A 21,570-nucleotide genomic window follows, 5' to 3' on the forward strand; every position below is an offset into this window, starting at 1 on the left:
TCACTAGCGGTTTTTTAAAAAGAAATTTTCTGCATATGTTCCATCCTGAATTGTTCAAAGCAGCTGGTTTGGGAAACGAGCCCAAACTTACAACTGAATTCTGTGAGTTGTACCTCTTTTGTGGACTTCTGAAATCTTTCATTCACTCAATACTTTTTCCAAGTTCTTATTTTTTTTCAGAATGGTTTTTCTGCTGGCAGATGCACTGAATGAGTAGAGTTGGGAAAGGGGAATTCATCTCTCATTTCAGCAAGGCAGTAATTCACTTTCATAACTTAATTTGTGGTTTGGCCACTCGTGAAATATAGGTCAGATGTGATCACTGAAAACTAAAATATTTTATGGCCTCTGCAATCCATTAAGCATTATCTCCCCTGCCTACTAATCTTTTAATCAACCATGAATTCCAGTCGTTTAGTAAATTTCAGAAAGCAGCTTTATTAGTAATGGCTCACGCACAGTTATTTATGTTTTGAATAAGAATGTGGTTAATGTAGACCGTGGGGCTCATTATTGGCCTTTCCAAAAGTAGATTTTTCTAAAGACATCCTGGTTGTAAATGCATGCTCGTTTCCTTAAAGGATTATAGCCTTCAGAGCTCACCGTGATTAACAGTATCACTTAAACTGTACTATTTTTCCTTTTCGAATTTCACCTTCTATTTGTGACTCATTTATTTTTTCCTCCTGAAGTTCTAACTCATGGCGTTGGCCAGGGGAAAACGGAAAGACAGTGGTTTGCATAGTAGATGTCTTTCTTTACAGTAGATTTGTATCAGAAGTCACTGAACTGGTACTAACTGAATTTCCGGACTGGAAGGTTCGTTGAACTTTCCGAAGGGTTGTGAAATCTCCTCCTCCAGAGACCTGTAAGAGTACCTGTCTCGGATTTAGATTTAGCCCTGGGTAAAGTTCCCGACAACCTCACTTTTGTGGGGTCAATTCACTGCTTTATTGTAGTTGTAACAGAGCTCTTAAAGAGCTCACTTTTTGAGTTTTTTAAAGAAAGATTTTATTGGTGTATGAATCTGATTCCCCTCCTATCAAAGTGTTTAAGACTTCTCCCAGTAACTGGTATGTAAGAGGTTTTTTTTTTTAGTCAGATTTAGAACAGAGAACTTTCAGCTCCAGTTTATGGGATCTGATTCCCTTCATTCATTCAATCGTATTTATTGAGCGCTTACTGTGTGCAAAACACTGTACTCAGGACTTGCAAGAATAGAGCATATCAATAAACAGACAAGTTCCCTGCCCACAGTGAGTTTACAGTCTCTTATTAAAGTGTTTAAGACTTCTTCCAGTTACTGTTGTTGCTCAGTTTATTTTTTTGTGGGGCGTTGTGGGTTTTTCGTTTGTTTGATTTTTGTTTTATCACATTTAGAACAGACAACTTGCAGGCCCAAGCCTAGCTGTGAAGATGGGGTGGGAGAAAAGAGTGGGGTGGGAGGGTGAAAGAAGGGTAAACTTCATCCACAATGTATGTTTTGGGTTCAGATTTGGGGAATCTGAATAGCTGTTGGATAAGGGCAGGGATGGGAAAAACTTCTTACCTCTCCTGAGCTTAAGTGTCAGCTACATTGCACCTAGTGGGGTTTTTTCCTCAATCCCTTGTTAGCCCAGGCACCCAGGAAGTGGGATCTCTGGGCTAGAAAGAGTTCCATAAAGGGAGAATTAACCTACAGGAAAAAAAAGCCTGACCTCCAATGCTGTGAGTCAAATTGACAATATAATAATATTAATAATGATAATTGTGGTTATTTGTTAAGCACTTACTGTGTATGTGCCAAGCACTGTACTAAGCATTAGGTCCCACATGGGGCTCACAGTCTAAGTAGGAAGGACAACAGGTATTGAATCCCCATTTGCCGATGAGGGAACTGAGGCACAGAGAAGGGAAGTGATTTGCCCAGGGGCTCACAGCAGGCAAGTGGCAGAATTGGGATTAGAACCCAGGTCCTCTGTCCCCCAAGCCCATGCTGTTTCCACTAGGTCATGCTGTCCCTGTCAGTAGCATATTATGTGGTTTTAACAACTCTTCCTTGAGGGCAGGGACTTGTGACTAGCATCTCTGATATATTGTGCTTAGTACAGTGCTCTGCCCACAGTAAGTGTTCCTTAAATACCATTGATTGTGATAAGTTCTTTATGTGAGGTACATGCACTCTGCTCAATTTGTGAAACGTAGAAAAAAATCAGGTTGAAGATCTTTAAAACCTTTTAAGAATAAAATCAAAGATTTTAAAAAATAGAAGCCTGATTTTTGAGAACAGTCTTGGCTCCGCCATTTGCCTGTAGTGTAAGCTTGGGTGAGTCACTTAGTTTCTGTGCCCCTCAGTTTTCGCACCTGTAAAATGGGGTTTAAACGCCTATTCTCCCTCTCCCTCCTTCCTGTCCCCACATGGGACAAGAACTCTGATCTGACAGTCTTTTATATACTCCAGCCCGTAGTATGTTTGTTACCTAGTGAGTACTTAACAAATACCACTATTATTACTATCACTATTACTATTATTATTGTTTTATTTAAATACCTCTAAAGCAGAGAACGTTATCTCTTATGTACTTTGTACTTTCCAAGAGCTAAGTGAAGTGCATTCACCCAGTGGTTGTTCAATAAATATTACAACTGCAGCTCAATTCTCCCTTACTTTGAAGATGGGGTTAATTCGGCTTCATGGAGAGGCATGGAGCAAAGGCATTTGAACACTCATAAATCACCACTTCTGGTTTCCAACCTCTTCACCTAACCAAAACCAAGTAAAGCTCAAAGTCTCAAGCAGGTGAATCCATTTTACCAGTTCTGATGCTCTTGTTCCATTCGCTCTTTTCCTGCGAGAAGACGTCTGTGGAGAAGACGCCTGATAAAACTACCCAACTGCAAGATGTGAAAACTGAAGAGAAGCAAGGTATGCGAGGAAATTTTCTTCATTTAACTAATTAATGACATACAACTTTCCTGTGGATTTTCAACACCATAATTTTTTTCCAGGAGGCCCTCAGAGCTATAGTAATAATGATGGCATTGATTAAGTGCTTACCATGTGCAAAGCACTGTTCTGAGCGCTCGGGGGGTTACAAAGTGGTCAGGTTGTCCCACGTGGGGCTCACAGTCTTAATCCCTGTTTTACAGATGAGGGACCGGAGGCCCAGAGAAGTTAAGTGACTTGCCCAAAGTCACCCAGCTGACAAGTGGTGGAGCTGGGATTCGAACCCATGATCCCTGACTCCCAAGCCCAGGCTCTTTCCATTGAGCCACACTGCTTCTCTAGTAGCTAGGACCTGGAAACCAAGATTTTCAGTTTCCATTTTTAATCCATCAGTGGTATTAATTGAGCACTTACTGTGTGCAGAGCACTGAATTAAGCGCTTGGTAGAGTTTAATAGGACAGAATAGATATAGATGATCCCTGCCCTCAAGGAGCTTACAGACTAGAGGGGGAGCTGCACATTAATATAGTTTTAGATTTGTAAAAATAAGCACGCAAAAGAATTAATGCAGACCTGACAAATTGATCATCGTTGTCCTGAACTGCCATACAAGAAACCTGAAAGTATGCATTTTTTAAAGCTGCATTATTCCCTGGGTTTTACTCCTGGTTGTGAGGGAGGGAGACGGAGGATCCATTGCAGTTATTTTCTTTAATGTGCTTGGGTTGTAATCCCCTTCCACTGGAGACTGAATCACGGTTGGGGTGAGGGGTGGAATCAGAGGGACTGTCAGGTTTGAAAGGGCAGCGGAGAAGTGCCTTCCTTGGGAATCACCAAGGCCCTTTGGGGATAAGGTTGGAGAATGGAAAACTTGGTAAAGAAATGCCCAGGAAATTTAAATCCCTGCTCAATTAATCAGTACATCAATGGTATTCATTGGGTGCTTACTTTGGGCAGAGCACTGTCCTAAGCACCTGGGAGCATACAATATAACAAGAGTTGATAGACGTGTTCATCTAAAATTAGACTAGAGAACTAAAACTCAAGAAGCAGCATGGCCTAGTGGAAAGAGCATGGATGTGGTAGAGGATCTGGGTTTTGATCCCAGCTGTGCCACTTAACTCAGTTTCCCCATCTGCAAACCGGAGATTCAATTCTTGTTCTCCCATTTACTTCGATTGTGAGCCCCATGGGGGACCTTATTAACTTGTATCTACCCCGGCGCTTAATACAGTGCCTGACACATAGCACTTAACATGCACCGCAATTATTCTAATTTTTTATTATTAGTATTTGTAAAGCACTTAACATGCATCAAGCATTGTAATAATAATAATAATAATAAGCTCTGGGGTAAATGCAAGATGATCAGAGTGGACACAGTCCTTGTCTCACCTGGGGCTCACAGTCTTAATCCCCATTTTACAGATGAGGTAACTAAGGCACAAAGAAATGAAGTGACTTGCCCCATGGTTTCTCAGATGGCAAGTGGCAGAGGTGGGATTAGAACCCAGATCCTTCTGAATCCCAGGCCTGTGGTCTTTCCACTAGGCCACACTGCTTTTCACAGTCAAGTAGTCTATTTCCAGTGCTGACAGCGAGTCTCGTTAGGCACGGGGGCCCCAGCCCAGTCACAAACACTTCTGGACTGAGAACCAGTGCTCAGTCCTCTAGACCGTAAGCTTGCTGTAGGCAGGAAATGTGTCTGTTCCACTGTACTCTCCCAAGCACTTAGTACAGTGCTCTGCACACAGTAAGCACTCATTAAATGTGACTGACCAAAAATTTGTTGTAGCATAAGGGGTTTGCCCAGTGCCGTTCTAAGAGAAGCAGCGTGGGTCAGTGGAAAGAGCCCGGGCTTTGGAGTCAGAGGTCATGGATTCAAATCCCGGCTCCACCAACTGTCAGCTGTGTGACTTTGGGTAAGTCACTTCACTTCTCAGGGCCTCAGTTCCCTCATCTGTAAAATGGGGATTAAACCTGTGAGCCCCCTGTGGGACAACCTCATCAACTTGTAACCTCCCTAGCGCTTAGAACAGCGCTTTGCACATAGTAAGTGCTTAAGAAATACCATTATTATTATTATCCTGGCCAGTTGTATCACTGCAGGAGCGAAGGCCACAGGGAGCTGTGGTGAAGCACATTGCAAAGCGCATGGAATAAGGTTGCATCCAAAGCCCACTTAGAGCCAAAATAGAGCAGTTGGCCGTTGCTAAATTAGCCACTTGGGTAACCCCTAAAGCCTTGGCCACCCACGATTAGTTTGTTCTGTGTTTGTGACTGGTGACATGTAACTTTGCTATGAGTTGGAATCAGCTGTCAGATGGAAAAGTATTATTGGGGTGTCGTTTGTCCCAAAATAACACACCTAAAAGGTTTTTTAAAAATTTTGTTTTGTCCCCCCCACTCTTTACTTTTTAAAAATTGAGCTTCGAGAGTAAGCGCTGTGGACCAAACAATGCGACAGGACCTATTTTCTGGCCCAGGTAGAAGACATTGTTGGTTACTGCTAATATAAATGCAAATCCCATCTTTTATTTAGTCTATTTTTATAACATGACAGGATGTTCCGTAATTAGTCCTGGCAGGTGTTTTGGGAACATGGAAAAGTTAAATTTTATAGTAGTTTCTGCATTTCATAGAAGCAGCGTGGCTAAGTGGAAAGAGCCCGGGCTTTGGAGTCAGAGGTCATGGGTTCAAATCCCGGCTCCGCCAATTGTCAGCTATGTGACTTTGGGCAAGTCACTTAACTTCTCTGGGTCTCAATTACCTCATCTGTAAAATGGGGATTAAGATTGTGAGCCCCCCGTGGGACAACCTGATCACCTTGTAACCTCCCCAGCGCTTAGAACAGGGCTTTGCACATAGTAAGCGCTTCATAAATGCCATTATTATTATTATTATTGTTATTATTTCTTCTGCATTTAGAATGGATGAAATGTAGTGTTTCCCCTCTCCCCCACCAACCTTGGCATTCGGTGCTCACGGTATATCAAGAACTGTGCCAAGTGTCGAGATATAACGTAATCAGATAAGACACCATTCCTGTTCAGAGGAAGAACTGAGGCTCAGAAAAGTGAAGTGACGTCTAGAGTCCCACAGCAGGCTGAAGCAGATTTGAACCCAGGTCTTCTGACTTCCAATCCCACTCCCTATTTGGCTATACAGCCTCCTCCTTCCCCTAGCCAGAATGCTCCAAAACAGTGTGTCGACAGATGCATAAATCAAAGCGAACATCTAATCCCATCTTTGTTTCAGCTGCATGGAAGGAAGCGAATTCTCTCAAAGCAAGACCACGGTCCAGGTAGTGTTGCATTAATTTCTGTTTTTGATATTCTGATGGAGACCAAAGACCCACCTTCTTAAACCGTGACCCCTGCGAGGGACTAGTCGTGTCCGACGAATTGACTTTTCCCTACCCCAGCGCTTAGAAGAGCGTTTGACATTTAGTAAGCACATATAAGACAGACCAGTTTATTTCTGATGAACTCTCTTAGAGGACACTTTCAAAAATGCTTCGGAGGCTGAGAGTCAGTGTCGCTGGCCCAGTGGTTTGGGGAACTGATCTCAGTGACGACTTGGGAGGTTTACGCTGTGATGTTCACTCTGCTCTGCTTAGCTACAGGCTGGCTCCCCAAAGATCTAGCCCATCTGGTTTGCGACATGGGCAGGGGGCTGGTTGCCCCTGCCTATTTCTTGGCTTCGGCGCCCATCTGAAGCCCTCCGCTTTGCTTAGCGTAACTAATGGAGACTGGTGCATATTAGGTGGTAGGGAAGAATTGTGCTGCCTGAAGATTTTGAAAAGAAATGATTGCATGTTTAGGAAGAGAGGGAGGCCCAAAGTAAGAAATTCTTGCATTTATTGTGTGTGTGTGTGTGTTATTGTTTATCTGGGACACATTTGCTTGCTGATTCCCATGCCCGATTTATTGGCCGAAATGCAGTGTAAAACGACACATGTACCAGAAGAGTCCAGGTCTCTGTTGAGATGATTTTTTCCTTCTTTTTAAACTGGGAAGCATCTTGATAACAATACTAATAATAGTTTAGGTAGTTTATGGAATTACAGTGATCAAGGAGTAAGTGAGGGTCCTGTGCCTTAGTCTCCCATGGTCTTTTCCTCGTAAGAACGCAAGCAGCAGAGCTTAATGGAGAGAATGTACGCCTGGGAGTCAGAGAACCTGGGTTCTAATGCTGGCCCTGCCACTTGTCTGCTGTGTTACTTTGGTCAAGTCACTTCACTTCTCTGTGCCTCCATTTTCAGGTCCGTAAAATGAGGATGAAGACTGTGAGCCCCATGTGGGACAGGGACTGTGTCCAACCTGATTATCTTGTGTCTACCCCCGTGCTTAGTACAGTGCCTGTAACACAGCAGCGCTTAACAAATACCAGTATTGTTAAGTAGAAAAACAGAGATTGCAAGTGGGACTAGGCAAAGAGAAACTCCAAAATTTCCCCCCAGGGAGTGGTTAGTCCCGGCAGGCAGGTTTGTTGATTTTCTTTTCATTTGTTTGTTGGCTTTAGTAGTATTCGTTAAGCACTCACTATCCATCAATCAGGGGTATTTATTGAGTGCTTACTATGTGCAGAACACTCTAAGCGCCTGGGAGAGTACAGTACGGCACAATGAGCTTACTATGTGTCAGACACTATCGTAAGCACCAGGGTAGATATGAGATAATCAAGTTGGACACAGCCCCTGTGCCACATGGGGTTCACGGTCTTAATCCCCATTTTACAGAGGAGTCTAAGCGACTTGCCTGAGGTCACAATGCAGATCCAGGATTAGAACCCAGGCCCACAGACTCTTAGGCCCTGCTGGTTCTCTAGGTTGGTGGGACCAAGCAGAGGCCTCTGCTACTCTTGGGTTTCCAGTGTTCAGCCAGTCTGTTGATTCATTCCTTTCCCACTGCAGAGCATTTGAATCGGGTGCCTTTCTTTTGTTTGCCTACAGGTCTTACTCGAGCACATCAATCGAAGAGGCCATGAAGAGGGGCGAGGAGCCTCCAACCCCACCTCCGCGCCCTCAGAAATCACACTCCAGGGCCTCCTCCTTGGATTTGAACAAGGTTTTCCAGCCAGGAACTCCAGGTGAGGCAGCCCCAACGCGCCTTGTAGCCCTTCTAGTGAGAGCCGAGATACTCAAAATTGCTAGCAATTATGGTTAAAAATAAGGTGGAATTTATAGATGATGATGACAAGTAACTTTGTAAAAGGAAATCTTTGCATTGTCAGCCCTCTGATGGCATATTTTCCTATTGCTGCTCATTATAGGTCTATAAAAAGAGATAAAGGATCCTATTTCCTAGTTTATGGACAGCTGAATGTTTTCTGAGTCACAGTTGTACTACACTGAAGGTCCGCCAGGAATGAGGAGAGGGAGGGCAAAGCCTTTTCACAGCCACGTTCTGAAGAGGCTGGATAGGGAAGTGAATCTCATGCTATTGACTTCTAGCAAGAAAATAGAAGCAGGGGAGTGTCTCCTACCCAGAAGTCTTACCAAGAAGATGCTCCGGCCAGTGCCTGATGCCAAAGGCTCTGGAGACAAGTCTTCAGCAAGTGGCTCAGAACTCATGCACACCCAATCTTTCCCTCTTTTACCTCAACATCCTCCCTTGGGTGTCAACTCGATTTCCGGGATCGATTGTAATGGCGAAGAACCCAGTTGTCAAAGTCAAAAGGTCCCATTTAACTCCCTACCTTTGGGAATGCTGTCAGAATTGATACTAGGAATTCTTCGATGTCACATCAATCAGTCAATCAATCAATCGTATTTATTGAGCACTTACTGTGTGCAGAGCACTGTACTAAGCACTTGGGAAGTACAAGTTGGCAACATATAGAGACAGTCCCTACCCAACAGTGGGCTCACAGTCTAAAAGGGTGAGACAGAGAACAAAACCGAACACACTAACAAAATAAAGTAAATAGAATAGATATGTACAAGTTAAATAAATAAATAGAGTAATAAATATGTACAAACATATATACATATATACAGGTGCTGTGGGGAAGGGAAGGAGATAGTGTTGTCAGTGCTTAGTGTTAAGAGCTCAGTGCTCCGTCTAGCATGTTTGGTTCTGTTCTCTGTCTCCCCCTTTTAGACTGTGAGCCCACTGTTAGGTAGGGACTGTCTCTATATGTTGCCAATTTGTACTTCCCAAGCGCTTAGTACAGTGCTCTGCACATAGTAAGCGCTCAATAAATACGATTGATGATGATGATGATGATAGACAGGAGTCTAAGGTGAATATTAAGGAAGACTGCATATCTGATCTTTATTCTTGGCACTCCAAATTGACCTGGACACAATTTGTTGTCTCAGAGTGGGAGAAGGTTTAGAAATTACTGTGTATTTCACACCGACAATCTTCTGGAATTCCTTGTTCTGTATTTTAGCCGGATTTCTGTATTGCAGAAGTAACCACCAGCTCACTAACAATGGCCTGCGAGATTTTTGTGGCAGGACTTTGGGTGTTTGCTTTTCGGCTAATTGAATGGCAGGGTGAAAGGGCGTGTCTTTCTGGAGGTCCTGACCACTGCAGACCCACATAGTTCTCCCATTGGGCTGACTTCCTCCCTGATCTGAACTGTGTCTGAAAGCAAATTCATTTGTGCCTCTTGACCGGTTCTAAAGGAAATGGACTTGGCTTCTCCTTTCGTTTCCCGTGTTTTTCTGTTCTTCGTGGTAATTGGGGTTGGAGAGGGAATTTAGCGTGTATTTGCAGCTGAAAGACTTTTGTATTTGAACCTGAGGCCCTGGCTCTCAAACACTTTCATCTTGGGGCGCTTCATCCCCTCCCCGCAAAATAGTAGAACGTTGATGTTGGTGAGAATAAATAGTAATGGTATTGGGTACTTGCTGTGTGTGCTAAGCACTTCAGTAAATGCACTATGATCGCATCAGACCCAGTTTCTTTCCTTAAGGGACTGTTAATCACTAGAATTTGAGCACTTACCACGTACAGAGCACTGTACTAAGCACTTAGGAAAGGACAGTATAACCGAGTTGGTTGACACATTTCATGCCCTCAGTGGGATAATGTCTACAGGGATAACGTTTTTTGTGTGCTCAGTGAGGCTGGGAATGCAGAGACCACATTGGTATTTTCAGACACACAAAAGTGAACTTCACTATCAGGGCAGTCTTTTTTTCTCTGGTATTTAATAACGATGGCATTTGTTAAGCACTTACTATGCGCGAAGCACTGTTCTAAGCACTGGGGAGGTCACAAGGTGATCAGGTTGTCCGGCGGGGGGAGGGGGGACTCACAGTCTTAATCCCCATTTTACAGATGAGGGAACTGAGACCCAGAGAAGTTAAGTGACTTGCCCAAGGTCACCCAGCTAACAAGTGGCGTAGCCAGGATTCGAACCCATGACCTCTGACTCCCAAGCCTGTGCTCTTTCCACCGAGTCACGCTGCTTCTCTAAGTATTTGTTGAGTGTACTCTGTGCTTACTCTGTACTAAGGGCTGGGAGAGATAAAAGCTAATCACTTTGGACACAGTCCAGTCCCGCATGGGGCTCACAGTCTTAATCCCCATTTTACAGATGAGGAAAGTGCGGCACAGAGATGCTAAGTAACCTGGCCCAAGGACACACAGCAGACAAGTGGCGCAGCCAGAATTAGAATCCAGGTCCTTCTGACTTCCGGTTCTGTGCCCTATCCACTCGGTCAGGATGCCTTCTTTGAATATAATGGCAACTGTATATATTTTTATCAGGGATTAATAAGGAAATTTGATAAACAGTTGATATTCACTTTCTACAGCATGTGGACAGAAAGTCCTATTGAGTCAGGAGTTACTTCTTAGAGTTGATTTTTCCCAATGATTTATTAAACCTCTATAGATTTGAGATACAGAATGGGGGGAAAAGCACCAGTATATGAAAAGTATGACAAAGATTATTATCAGTCTAGCTGGGCAAACCAGTAACTTCAGTGACTGTGTATTTGAAATCTGTGGAACTCTCCCAAGTGCTTAGTATAGTGTTCTGCACATATTAGGTGCTAGGAAATCACCATTGATTGATTTGCATCACCAAGAGGAATAGTCCCCCAAGTGGAAACGAGGCTAGGCTATTAAAAAAAAAGTGTAAATAGTATAGCTTGAATTTGTAGAAATAAAAGCAGGAAAATGAAGATAATTTGAATTTTCAGGGAGCATAAATGAAATGGAAAAACTGGAGTTTAAATGCATTAGCTAAGGAGGCTTTGTACTCTTTCTTTTCCATCCAAAAAGGGTGAAATAGATGTTCCTGAAAACGCCTGTGCTTTTTTTTCCAACCTTTTTAAAGCATAGACTACAAAAAAAGCCAATTGTTTTGAGACAATGAGAATAAAAGAGGAAGGAATTGGTCAGAGATTACTTAAAAAGCAGGATGTTTTCAAATCAGTAAAGCCTGTTAATGTGTACTTGTATTTAAGGATCTGTAAGGGATTTGCCTGAAGTCATTAAGATCATTAGCTATAAGTCTAAGATTAATGGAGAAGAGGCCAAAGGCTGACCCATCTCGAACACTGCATTCTGCAGGAGTCGGGGTAAGCCTCCCTGTCAGAGATCCTGGGTCTTTTTAATTCTTTTATTTTTTTTTAATGGTCTTTGGTAAGCACTTAGTATGTGTCAGGCACTGTACCAGGCCCCGGGGTAGATACAAGCCAATCAGGTAAACTACAATCCCTATCCCACATTGGCCTCACAGTTTAAATCCCCATTTTACAGATGAAGAAACCGAGGCCTAGAGAAGTGAAGTGACTTGCCCAAGGCCTCATAGGCAAGTAGCAAACTCAGGATTAGAACCCAGGTCCTCTGACTCCAGGCCTGTGCTCTTTGCAGTAGGCCACACTGCTGCTGTGGAAGTGATTGAGGTGGAATGCTGTAATGAGTGACCGTGTTAACAATTTTAAAACATCTGCAGGTTCTGGAGAAAGAAAAATCTGTCAAAGACATTCAAGTTGGTTTAGTGTTGTTCTCATCCTAGAGTTTGGCGTATTCTAATGCTATGGTTGGCCTTTTTTCAAAGGAAATCTTGGCAAAGCTGGAAAGGCGACCTTTTGAAGACAAGGCTAAACTCGCTTAGGGGCCAGTGGAAGGGGAATGACAGAGGCTCCCATCAATCCCGCCCGAAACAGGCTTTTAAACTTGAGTTTCTTTATTGCGGACGCACGTTCAAAGCCGAGTCTTCCCCGCAGTTTGACCCGCGGTTGTGTTTCGTGGGTTTAACTAGAGACAGATTGGGAGAAATAATGGATGGGGCTTCACGGTTGTTAGCATCGAGACTGCTGAGCTCAGGATGAAAGATTGCTCTCCGTTACACTGCGTTAGAATCCCCGGGGGCCGTTGAGATCCGCTCCGGCTCTTCCCACCCACACTAGGCAAAGCGTATTATTTGCAAAACTTTTGACTGATGGCTAAAGTTCTAGGTGGGCACGGTGGATTATGTGCAGAAATTTGGGGGGGAATGCAGGTTAAGGAAATTCCTTTTTTTTCCCCCCCGAGTCATGCTTCACTTGGTCAGTATATAAAGGGCCTCTGTGTGCAGAGAGCGTGTGTGTGTATTGAAGGTGTTTCTGAATGATTATTTATAGGAGCATTAATGTTCTCTGATTCAACTGGAAATGTTTCCTCCCCTGATGATGCATTCACACATCAAGTGTTTTTAATTTTAGCTTAAAGTGGGTAAGCTATTTTAGTAAAATATGTAACTTTTAAGAAAATATTTTCTAAAGGTAGGATCTCGTTGTCTCATCCGTCTGCCTCTTGTCTCATCTGTTTCATTTCTCATCTCATCTCTCTCCTCCTCATTCTCTCAGAGCAATGCATCCAATTCTAGTTAATCCCTAGGAATGGGGAAACAATTGGCATGGATAATCAAAATCCATACATAATTAAAACACTTATTTTAATCAACAGTTTCAACCTCCTCCCTATGGGTCTTTCACCAGAGTTGATTAGTGCAAAATGGAGTGGTTTGAGTTCGATCACTTTCAGTGAAGCAAGGGACCCCTCGCCCTAACCAGCCCTTGGTCTGGCTCTTTCTTCTCCCTCTCCCCATCCGCAGCTCTCCTCTCTCCAGTTCCTCTCTCCCCAGCTCCAGGCCTCTGGGTTCTAACCCAGGTTCTAAGGATCTGGGTTTTAATCCTAGCGCCTCCACATATCTGCTGTGTGACCTTGAGCAAACCGCTTCACCTCTCTGGGCCTCAGTTACCTCATCTGTAACATGGAGATTGAGTGTGAACCCCATGTGGGACAGGGACTGTGTCCAACCTGATTATCTTGTCTCTACCCCAGCATTTAGAACAGTGCTTGGCACATAGTAAGCATTTAACAAGTACCATTATTATTATTATTATTTTGAGGTGCAAGTGGGCATTTTCAAGTGGTCAGAGAAACAGAGAGAGGAGTATCAAAGGATGTTAATAAGCTGCCCTTTGAATAGTTGGAAATTGGTTGCACCCTCTCAAATGTGGTGTTATAATATGATTATTATTATTATTACAGTATGTGCTAAGTGCCTACTATGTGTAAAGCATTGTTCTAAGCACTGGGGTAGATGCAGGCTAATCATCATCATCATCAATCATATTTATTGAGCGCTTACTATGTGCAGAGCACTGTACTAAGCATTTGGGAAGTACAAATTGGCGACATATGGAGACAGTCCGTACCCAACAGTGGGCTCACAGTCTAAAAGGGGAAGACAGAGAACAAAACCAAACATACTAACAAACAACAACAAACAACAAACTAACAACATACTAACATACTAACAAAATAAAATAAATAGAATAGATATGTACAAGTAAAATAAATAAATAAATAAAGGCTAATCAAGTTGGCTCCCTACAGTCTAAATAGGAATCTTGCTTCAGCCTCTCGGCAAACATCGAGACATTCATTGACCCTGTGCTTTACGTCATGTCTTAAAGTTAAGGACCGAAGCACTTGCAATTTGGAGGGGAGTGGGTTGGGTGAGATTTGTAGTAAGCGTTCTTAATTTTACAAAACCTTTGGGTGCGTTTTTGAAAAAAATGAAAGAGAGTAAATGTCAGAGCAATTTCTGGTAGAAAAGTTGGTCAATTCATTTTGTATTTTTTTTTCCTTTTCAGTTGCTAAATCAGGATGGTTACCTCCGCCACCGGCACTGCCGCCTAGGCCTCATATGTCACAGGTAGGAAGAACATGGCCCTGGCCAAATTGGGCCTGGGTGCTTCATTTACATTGGCATTTTACAGTTGTGGGTGTGAGAGCTTGCTGGCGTGTAAGCTCCTCGATGGCAGGGATCATGTCTACTAACTCTCTCAAGCTCTGAGTACAGTGCTTTGCTAGTGTAGGTGCTTATAAAATGCTGTTGGTTAACTGGTCCAGAGGAATGAGATCTCAACCTCTAGAATGCTGGAAAGTTGCAGTCCACTAGGACTTCACCATGTCTTTCCCCAATACCCTCTGCTGTGGCTGTGGTGGCTGGGACCGTTATCAGTCAGTTAATTGAATTTATTGAGTGCTTATGGTGTACAGAGCACTGTACTAAGCACTTGGGAGAGGCTAATACAACAATAAACTGGCACATTGTAGGGCCCTTAGCTGCAAGGAGTACTCTCCCCCTCCCCATCCCCCCCGCCCTACATCCTTCCCCTCCCCACAGCACCTGTATATATGTTTGTACAGATTTATTACTCTATTTATTTTACTTGTACATATTTACTGTTCTGTTTTATTTTGTTAATATGTTTTGTTTTGTTGTCTGTCTCCCCCTTCTAGACTGTGAGCCCGCTGTTGGGTAGGGACCGTCTCTATATGTTGCCAACTTGTACTTCCCAAGCGCTTAGTACAGTGCTCTGCACACAGTAAATGCTCAATAAATACAATTGAATGAATGAATGAATGGCAGGTCCTTATGGTAATAAGAATGATGATGGTGTTTGTTAAGCCCATGCTATGTGTCAAGCACCGTTCATTCATTCATTCAATCGTATTTATTGAGCGCTTACTGTGTGCAGAGCACTGTACTAAACGCTTGGGAAGTTCAAGTTGGCAACATATAGAGACGGTCCCTACCCAATAGTGGGCTCACAGTCTAGAATAGTGGGCTCACAGTCCAGAAGGACTAAACACTGGGGAAGATACAAGATAATGAGGTTGGACACAGTCCCTGTCCCACATGGGGCTCACAGTCTTAGTCCCCATTTATAGTATGCGCTTAACAAACAGTCATTAATAATAATAATAATAATGGCTTTTATTAAGCGCTTACTATGTGCAAAGCACTGTTCTAAGCGGTAGGGAGGTTACAAGGTGATCAGGTTGTCCCATGGAGGGCTCACAGTCTTAATCCCCATTTTCCAGATGAGGTAACTGAGGCCCAGAGAAGTTTAAATGACTTGCCCAAAGTCACACAGCTGACAAGTGGCGGAGCCGGGATTTGAACCCACGACCTCTGACTCCAAAGCCCGGGCTCTTTCCACTGAGCCACGCTGCTTCACCGAGAAGGGAAATGACTTGTCCAGGGTCACACAACCGACAGGTGGAGGAACCAGGATTAAAACCCAGGTCCTTCTGACTCACTCGGCTATACTGCTCAGAGTAGCATAGATGCATAATCGTAAAAAGGAAGCAGTTTTATTGGACCGGTGGTGAGCCCCCAAACTGAATCCGTGTTCTAGCTGGTATATACAAGTTATTGAGCACTGAACTGTGCACTGAGAATGTAGTCCAGTTAGTAGGAATAAACTTGTACTTCCCAAGCACTTAGTACAGTGCTCTGCAAACAGTAAGCACTCAATAAATACGATTGAACGAATGAATGAATAATCCTTGCCTCCAGGTAGTTTACAGTCTAGCAGGGAAGACCAATGCTAAAGTTTATGTGAATCAACAGTATATACTGAGTGCTTACCATGTGCCCATTAATATGTATTTAGTGCTTACCAAGTGCTTGAGGAAGTACAGTACCAAAAACAAAATTATGGTGTGTGTTAAGCACTTACTATGTGCCAAGCACTATGCTAAGGTCTAGGGTGGATATAAGCAAATCAAGTTGGACACAGCCCCTATATGGTGCTCACAGGCTCAATCTCCATTTTACAGATGAGGTCACTAAGTGACCGGAGAATAATAATATTAATAATAATGATGGCATTTATTAAGCGCTTACTATGTGCCAAGCACTGTTCTAAGCACTGTAATGGCATTTGTTAAGCGCTTACTATGTGCAGAGCACTGTTCTAAGCGCTGGGGTGGGTTACAGGGTGATCAAGTTGTCCCACATGGGGCTCACAGTCTTAATCCCCATTTTCCAGACGAGGTAACTGAGGCCCAGAGAAGTTAAGCGACTTGCCCAAGGTCACACAGCAGACATGTGGGGGAGTCGGGATTTGAACCCATGACCTCTGACTCCAAAGCCCGGGCTCTTTCCACTGAGAAGTGAGGTGACTTGCTCAAGGTCACACAGCAGACAAGTGGTGGAGCCGGGATTAGAACCCATGACCTTCCGATTCCTAGGCCCGGACTCTAGTCACTCCACCACGCTGCTGCAACAGCTTGGGTGGATGTAATCCCTGCCCACAAGGACCTTAATCTTTAGGAATGGTTTTATTGTTTGTTTGTTTTTTAAATTGGGTGCACAACAATATACTAAACACTTGGGAATGTACAGCAATAGAGACAGCGAGACTGTCCGTCCATTGAGTATGCTTATGGACACAAGTGCTGCAGGGTATAAATAAATATGTCCGTGTCAGGGTGGTTTGTTGGGTCGAAGTGACTCGGGACACATGGAATGAGGGTGGAAGTAGGACTTGCTTGTTTTAGATACTCAAGAAGGCGTTGGGTGAGGAATGTTTATGTTGATCCAGCAGAATTCACACCACAATGCCAACGCCGAGCCGGGCCCTCAGCTCAAGCCTCCTGTTCAGTTGCCCAGCGTGGTAGATTTCAGACTCCAGGAGCAGGTAAGTAATCAAAGGAAGCCGGCCCTTCCCTCTTAAATCTCTCACTCTCCCCTTTCCCATTCTAACCTCAAAGTTGGCTTGTTTGCCAAAGACACTGTTGGAGGTCTAGTTACCATCATTCACATTATATTGTAGAATGAGAGATTTAGGGATCCTTTTGTCTATCCTCCTGCCTGCAGGCATGGCAGCACCTAAAAATTCCCTCTCAGGTCTGATGACTTAAAGATCTTCGGGAGACTACCTCTATTTTATTCACCTGTTCTTTGTGTAATTGTCATCGTCATTAGAAAGTTGTCTTGGGCCCCAAATCATCATCATCAATCGTATTTATTGAGCGCTTACTGTGTGCAGAGCACTGTACTAAGCGCTTGGGAGGTACAAATTGGCAACATATAGAGACAGTCCCTACCCAATAGTGGGCTCACAGTCTAAAAGGGGGAGACAAAACCAAACATACTACAAAATAAAATAGAGTAGATATGTACAAGTAAAATAAATAAATAAATAGAGTAATAAATATGTACCAAATATTCATTCAATCATAAAGGTCGAAAGATCAAGAAGAAAATTAAAGTTGCACCGTGGTTTTCATTGCAAAGTAGCTTTCACACCTTAGCCCGCTTTCGATTTGTTCAGGGACTGGACAGTGCACATTTCTTCTCTCCTCTTCCATTAGTGGGCTTCGGTGTTACTCTGTTAGCATCTATTTGAGGAGGTGGAAGGGATGATTTCCACATTTTTTTCATCACTATTACTGTGGATTGCTGTGCATCTCCTCTGTTTAGACAAATAAATTCAAAGCCTAAAGACCAGTCATTTTAGCTGTTTTAAATGCGCAAATCAGGAAAATGCGCCTTCAGATTGTGTATGTACGCATCTGTATCTGTGTATCCATGTACTCTGTACACATTTTAAAATTTGTCAACTTGTATCGTTTTTTTCATATGCCACCCACTGTTTTTGTGTAGAGAGAGAATACATTTGTATCGCTATGCAAGTGAGGGAGATATATAGACTTTCAGAGTTTGCAGCCCAAAGAAAAGAACGTAGCTGACCCTTCGTTGTGAAAGGACAACAAGAATAAACATATGGATTAGGTTACCCGAGTGGGGGCCCCGGGTTTAGAGAGCAGGAATAAATTCAAGAAGAACGGGTCTGTTTTCAGATGAGCTTTCCGATCGGCAAAAGAGCCTAATGGAAAGCAAGCCGCAGCCAGCCTGATGGATTGGCAATTTCTCCTGTGCTTTTTACAGGATCAACTTACATTTCTCTCTCAGTTAATTTTGTCAGAGCTCTACAAGGCTTTTCAGCTCCCAGATCTCCGCAGGTAGGGCGGACGAGGAAGAAGGCGCTCCGATTTTTAGAAGTGTGGTGTGGCGTGGCCCGACTTGCAGACAGAACTAGGGTAGGTTGGCTTACCCAGGGGATCTTGAGGCGAGTTACTTCACTTCTCCGTGCCTGTTACCTCATCTGTAAAATGAGGATTAAGACTGTGAGCCCCGTGTGGGACATGGACTGTGTCCAACCTGATTATCTTGGATCTACCCCAGCACTTTGTACAGTGTCTGGCGTATAGTAAGCGCTTCACAAATGTCATTTAAAAAAAAAAGAGAGGGGACTCAGGAAGCAGAGGGCTCTGCCACTTCTCTGCTGTGGGGCCTTGGTCAAGTCACTTTATATCTCTGTGTCTCAGTTACCTCCTCTGTAAAATTCATTCATTCAATCGTATTTATTGAGCGCTTACTGTGTGCAGAGCACTGTACTTAGCGCTTGGGAAGTACAAGTTTGCAACATTTAGAGACGGTCCCTACCCAACAGCGGGCTCACAGTCTAGAAGGGGGAGACAGACAACAAAACAAAACATATAAACCAAATAAAATAAATATGTACAAGTAAAATAGAGTAATAAATATGTACAAACATATACACATATATACAGGTGCTGTAAAATGGGGATTGAGGCTGTGAGCCCCACGTGGGGCAGGGACTGTGTCCAACCCGACTTGCTCGTATCCATCCCAGCGCTTAGTACGGTGCTCTGCACATAGTAAGCGCTCAATAAATACGATTGATGATGATGGCACATAGCGCTTAACAAATACCATAATTATCAATGTTAGGGGTCAGGGTAGCAGCGATATTTACCATGTATATTATCGTACCTATTACTGAGAGCCCACAGTGCAACACCCTCTCCTAAAAACCTTGGGAATGATAACAGAGGCAAAACATCTATTCCCTGTCAACAAGCAGTTTCCGATCCACTGGGGGAGACAGGCATATAAAATGATTTCCGAGTGGAGGTCGGAACAAGGATCCCAAAGGGAGTGGAATGAACACAATTTTGCAAGCCTTGGTTCTGCTTCTACATTGACTGCATGGAAGGGGAAAGCAAAGTAGAATAGCTTGGTCCATAATTTAGATCAATCCCCCTCCCATCCCCGCTGTTCTCCTTTCATTCTCTAACCCACCAACCCTGAGACTGGACTTGGCTTCCTGAGTCACAGCTGACCTCGTTATTGTTTAGAATAACAAAAGAAATGCTGCCAACTCACACCCAGTGCTCCTTAAATCTGTCCCTCTGTGAAACATTAACCTCCCGATTTAACCGGAGGAGGGAAAGGAAATGTGGAATAGTAATTTTTTTTTCCTTAGGGCTAAATTCAGTGAGTGGTTCTGGCAGGATTGGTAATATAGATTTCCCGGCCCTGTGCCGTACGCAGGACGGAGTGGTTCTCTTGCCTCTGTTGATGAGCCCAAAAGATCAAAAACCTCTTCAAGGAAAGGTGAAAGGTCGGGCTTCTTTTTGTCTTGTATTTATAAAAATGACTACTTAAAATTGCAAGACCTCTGGAATGTTTACTCCTGCCCATTTAATGTAGTGAATTAACTTCTGCCTTTCACATTAGAAAACCATTATGGTAGGGTGATCACAGTGGCTAATTGCCACCCATCAGAGAAATCATTTTATGTAAGGTTCAAACTGTCCTGAAATCGAGGGCTCCCCAGATTTAAGGAGGCTACTTAAATGTCCGGCCCATTATCCAAACAAAAAAAAGCAACAAACAGCAAATAGAGGATAGCAGTTTAGCCTAGTGGAAAGAGCAGGGACCTGGGAAGCAGAGGACCTAGATTCTAATTTTGCCTCTGCCAGTTGCCTGCTGTGTGACCTTGGGCAAGTCACTTCTTCGAGCCTCAGTTTTCTCATCTGTAAAGTGGGGATTTAATACCTCTTAACCTGTCTTCTTAGAATCTCAGCCCTGTGTAGGCCAGAGACTGTGTTCATCCTGATTACCTTGTATCTACTTTAGTGCTTAGGGCAGTGCTTGACACATAGTAAGCGCTTAACAAATACTATAGTGATAATAATAATAGCCTTACTTCTCCCAGGGCAAACCTCTTTTCAAGTAATTGGGCACCTATGTAGCTAGCTGCAGTGTGAATGTCCATTTTTCACCTCTAAGCATAAGACCAGTTGATGTTACATTTTTGTGGGTTACACCAACCCCTTTTGGCCCCTAAGAACGGGATGGAGGGGACATTCGTATTGAATGCTTACTGTGTGCAGACCACTGTACTGAGCGCTTGGAAAAGTACAATACAACAGACACATTGCCTGCCCATAGTGAGCTTGCAGTCTAGAGTGGGGAGACAGACATCAATATAAATAAATTGCAGATATGTTTGTAAGTGCCCGGGGGGGCTAGGATTGGGGAAGACCAAAGGGAGTAAGGGTGACATATTGGGGAGTGGGAGAAGAGGAAAGGGGGGCCTAGACTGGAAGGAGATGTACCTTCAATAAGGCTCTGAAGCGGCAGAGACTAATTGTCTGTCGGATTTGAGGAGGGAGGGCATTCCAGGCCAGAAGCAGAACATCGGCCAGGGGCCGGCGGAGGCTAGACGGGCGAGACGGAGGCAAAAAAGAGTTCCCCAAGTAGAGCATAAGCTCTTTGTGGGCCAGGACCTTGTCGCTTCTTTGCTTTGCTCTTTCCAATCAGTCAATGGTATTGAGCGCTTACTGTGTGCAGAGCACTGCACTAAGCTTTTGGGAGAATACAACAGAGTTGGTAGATCCGTTCCCTGCGCAGTGCTTAGTACAGTACATTCCCCTTATAGGGACTCAACAAATATCATAAATACTACAACTGCTAGAACTACTTGACCGCCAGCTGCCCTCTGGGAGTCTCTGCCTGAGGTGGATTGAAAGTTTGAGTAGTCCATTCATCACAAGGTTATGCCTGTTGTAAGAAAGGTACGTTTGTTTATGTAGAAGTGTTTTTAGCACCCTACTCCTTGCTCATTCCAACGCATATGTAGAGTGAGGTAAACAAAATAGTTTTTTGATAGTTAATAGTATGTGTATATGTGGTGTGCATGGCAGTGTATTAAGCACTGGGAACATTTACTTGAGTGAGAATTAGATACGGTCCCTCTTCACCAGTGGGCTCACAATCTAAAAGTCAAGTGGGGAAAAAGGGCTGGCACAGATATATAAGGAATAAAAGTACGAAGCAACATAAAAGAGCAGGGTCACTGATAAATACATGCCAAGCAATAGGGCAGTTTGACAAGAGGAGCAGAATTTCCGCTCAGCTCAGAATTCCCGAAGTCACAGTGGAAGGATACCAGGCCAGGGACTCAGAAGACCTGGGTTCTAATTCCGGCTCCACCAGTTGTCTCCTGTGTGAC

The 21,570-nt window shown here is 43.7% G+C and overlaps 1 protein-coding gene across 1 annotated transcript in view; it reads left to right on the forward strand.

Annotated features, from left to right (window-relative positions):
* Positions 1-21,570, forward strand: part of REPS2 (RALBP1 associated Eps domain containing 2) — a 107,600-nt gene that overhangs the window by 63,940 nt on the left and 22,090 nt on the right. Inside the window, exons 22-25 of the mRNA XM_038757119.1 lie at positions 2,839-2,905; positions 6,186-6,231; positions 7,882-8,018; positions 14,041-14,102. Coding sequence (XP_038613047.1) covers positions 2,839-2,905; positions 6,186-6,231; positions 7,882-8,018; positions 14,041-14,102 — 312 coding nt within the window. The remainder of the gene's footprint in view (positions 1-2,838; positions 2,906-6,185; positions 6,232-7,881; positions 8,019-14,040; positions 14,103-21,570) is intronic.

The sequence above is a fragment of the Tachyglossus aculeatus genome, chromosome 15 (genome assembly GCF_015852505.1).
Source record: "Tachyglossus aculeatus isolate mTacAcu1 chromosome 15, mTacAcu1.pri, whole genome shotgun sequence".
Taxonomy (NCBI): Eukaryota; Metazoa; Chordata; class Mammalia; order Monotremata; family Tachyglossidae; genus Tachyglossus; species Tachyglossus aculeatus.